Source organism: Melanostigma gelatinosum (assembly GCF_949748355.1).
Source record: "Melanostigma gelatinosum genome assembly, contig: scaffold_392, whole genome shotgun sequence".
NCBI lineage: Eukaryota > Metazoa > Chordata > Actinopteri > Perciformes > Zoarcidae > Melanostigma > Melanostigma gelatinosum.
In genome coordinates, this window is record NW_027635041.1 from 3,143 (window position 1) to 6,376 (window position 3,234).

A 3,234-nucleotide genomic window follows, 5' to 3' on the forward strand; every position below is an offset into this window, starting at 1 on the left:
CTGCTGTTGTGGTTGTTGCATGTGTCGTGCTCTCTTTGTGCATAGTCGTTTCCGTTCCTAGGTCTGTTACCGTGTTGTCAGTATGTGAGCCATCTTGCGCCCCCGCTCTCACAGGCTCTAGGGGTATGTTCCTTTGTTTACTTGTCGTAGCATTTAGCGGGTGTCTCCAACTAACTGAACCAGCGTTGGGGACTGCTGCCATGGGTAGCTAGCCCATGACGGCCCCATTGGGGTCTGTTCCCTCCAGTCAGCTGTCTCTCCAAGCTGTCACTCGGTCTTTCCCATGTTGTCAGCTGTCCTTTCACAGCAGTCACTGGACGAATCCAGATGGTCAGAATCAAAAAACACAGGACAACAAATATAAATTCCAAATATATATAACATGTAGGCATATCTTACATAAGGCAGGGGACAGCTGATTAAAAAAGTGATACGATTAATTATGTTGCAGAGACAACTACGTTGTTTGAACTTTTCGTTCTGTCATGATGTCAGTTTGTTTTCAACAATTGCATCACCTGACGTATTCTGTTCCAACCCCATGAGTCATCTTTGTTTTTGAAGTAGTGGCAATAAATAACAGAGTCTTTTATATTGTGCCTTATAGCGCAGTACAGGTGAGGATCATAGAATGTACTGCAACAAGTATACAACCAGCAGCACATTTGAATCAATGCATAGCCCTTATTTCAAAATAGCTTGTTAAGAAAAACATTTCTTTCAGGTGAGAGTACGCTTTTTTTCAATTTTGAAGGCAACAGCATCATAAAGACGGTATAACGATGTCTAAAAATGCATCTTATATGGACTTACTCACACTGGTACCATTGGGCATAAGTGCTACTCATATTTATCCAGTGTTTTTATTGGCCACACTCACCTATCTTATTATTGTCTTTTGCAACTTGTGTGTACTGTCAACTATTGCTGTCAGTAAAAATCTACACAAGCCTATGTTTATGCTACTGTTCAACTTGCCCATTAGTGACATGTTGGGAGCCACAGCTTTTTTCCCTCATCTTCTTTACAGCATTGTGACACAGAACAGAGTGATTTCCCATTCTGCATGCATCACTCAGGCTTTTCTGATTCATTTTTATGGCATAGGAAACTTGCTGATCTTGAGTGCCATGGCATACGACAGGTACATCGCTATATGTTGTCCTTTGAGGTATAATGCTATCATGAGTCCAAAAAAAGTCATCATAATTATTTTTTTAATATGGTTTACAAATTTCTCAATGACGATCACTCTGATTTTGTTGCTTACACGGTTCAAAATTTGCAGGACAAATATAGTGGATTTGTTCTGTAACAATCCATCATTGACCAAACTGATCTGTGAGGACACCAGAATAAACAACTACTATGGGTTGTTTACTATCGTCTTACTCCAGGGCGGACCACTGTCAATAATAGCCTACACATATGCACAGATTTTGCGTACATGTGTCATGACTAATCACCCCGATGCCCGGAAAAAAGCCTTTCAGACATGTGGTACACATTTAGTTGTTTTCCTAACCTTTGAAATTAATGCTGCCTTTATGCTCATTACTCATCGCTTTCAGAGTGCATCGCCGTACATTAGAAGGGTTCTTGGTATATCAATCTTATTGTTTCCCCCTTTCTTGAACCCGATTATTTATGGACTGAAAACAACAGAACTGAAGCGGAGCCTAGTGATGTTCCTAAAAAGAAATATTTGTTCGTCTAAGTTGTAACCAGTTTTCTATTGTAATTCGACATGATTAGAGGAGTCATGCACTTGCGTCATATATTATGTCGCCTAAACAAACAATGATTTCAGAATCCCCTTTAAATGAAGGCTCCACTAGCAACAACATGCCGTGTATTACAGCACTACGGAGAAGTTACACATCTCCGTGCCTGTTGATTATTTGTCTTATGCATATGTTGTGCGTTTCTCTATTTATTGTCCATGTGAATGTTCGTATGTGTTTATCAGCACTTCACAGGTTACAGATTAACAGCCTGGATCATTGCTCATCTGAAGGTTGAAACTTTAGACTGTAAACTGTTTTAATAAAGGGTAAGGAAAATGACATCCGCTGAGCACAATCGAGTGAATCACAGATCATTTAAAAACTGCTGACAGATGTACATAATGTAATATGTTTGACTGAAAGTTACAACGTTGCAAAAACTAAAAGCAAACGTATCTCACTGCAGGTACGAATGCACTTGCACTGACCAAATACATGCAGTGAAAATGTATTGAAATGCAAAAATAAATATTCTGCTCCATTTCAAATAATTCAGTAGCAAGTGTGTAAACTGTGTGCATGTCTCAACACTGAATACATTGTATGTATGTAGACTGTAAGGTGGACTACTGATGTGGAAATTAAAACAATATGATTCTGATTGTGGTCATGTTTTCCTTGACATTGCAATAAAGGTATGTATTAACAACTTGCATTGTGTTGACAAAATTGTATTTAATTCCACAGCTGTTTGCATGAACAAATACAATTAATCACCATCAATTGTCAAGAAACAAACACTGTTTAACTCCTTTACTTATTCTTTGTTGTTTTCTCCTCATAATCTCCAAATGATAGAATTGAGTAATTTCCTCAAATAAAAAGGAAGATAGATAATCGGCAGTGTTTCTCAAAGGAATTAAATGTGTTTTTCCTCAACAAGGAGGAAATAAAAGGGCCACAATCGCAAGTTGAGGGTTTCATTCTGGAACACATTTCTCATTTGACATGAAATCATTAGTAATGTCAATATATGGAATAAGATGTGCAAACAATTATAGGGATGTTATGGGGAGATTAAAATACTGTCGATATGTGTGGCAAAGTGGACAGATCAGAATATGTGTGACTACAAATATATATTGAAAGATGTAAACACTGTATCTAATACTTCATTATATGAAGAAAGAATTGTAAATTTGCTGGATCTCTGTAGTGCTGTGACACACTGGGCAGGAAGACATATAGCTGGATCAGGATGCTGTTCATCTGATGTATGTTAAAAGGATATATGTGATGTATTTTATTTTTCTTCTATAAAGTTCAAAGACTCACAAGAGACGGTTAAAAAAAAAGACTAATCCTCACTATTGTACTGAGCAAATCTCTGCATAAGCCAATGTACCTAATTCTGCTGAACCTTCCCATCAACGACCTTATAGGCTCCTCAGCATTCTTCCTACATATGATCAATGAAATCCTGACAGACAGAAAGACAATGCAATAC

At 37.8% G+C, this 3,234-nt stretch overlaps 1 protein-coding gene across 1 annotated transcript; it reads left to right on the forward strand.

Moving 5' to 3' along the window:
* Window positions 1-782: 782 nt before the first annotated feature.
* On the forward strand, window positions 783-1,724 carry LOC306797531 (olfactory receptor 52B2-like; the record flags this gene model as incomplete). The annotated part of the gene is made up of 1 exon (XM_079297454.1): window positions 783-1,724. One exon carries the CDS (start codon window positions 783-785, stop codon window positions 1,722-1,724), a length of 942 nt encoding a protein of 313 aa, XP_079153580.1.
* Between the last annotated feature and the right edge of the window lie 1,510 nt (window positions 1,725-3,234).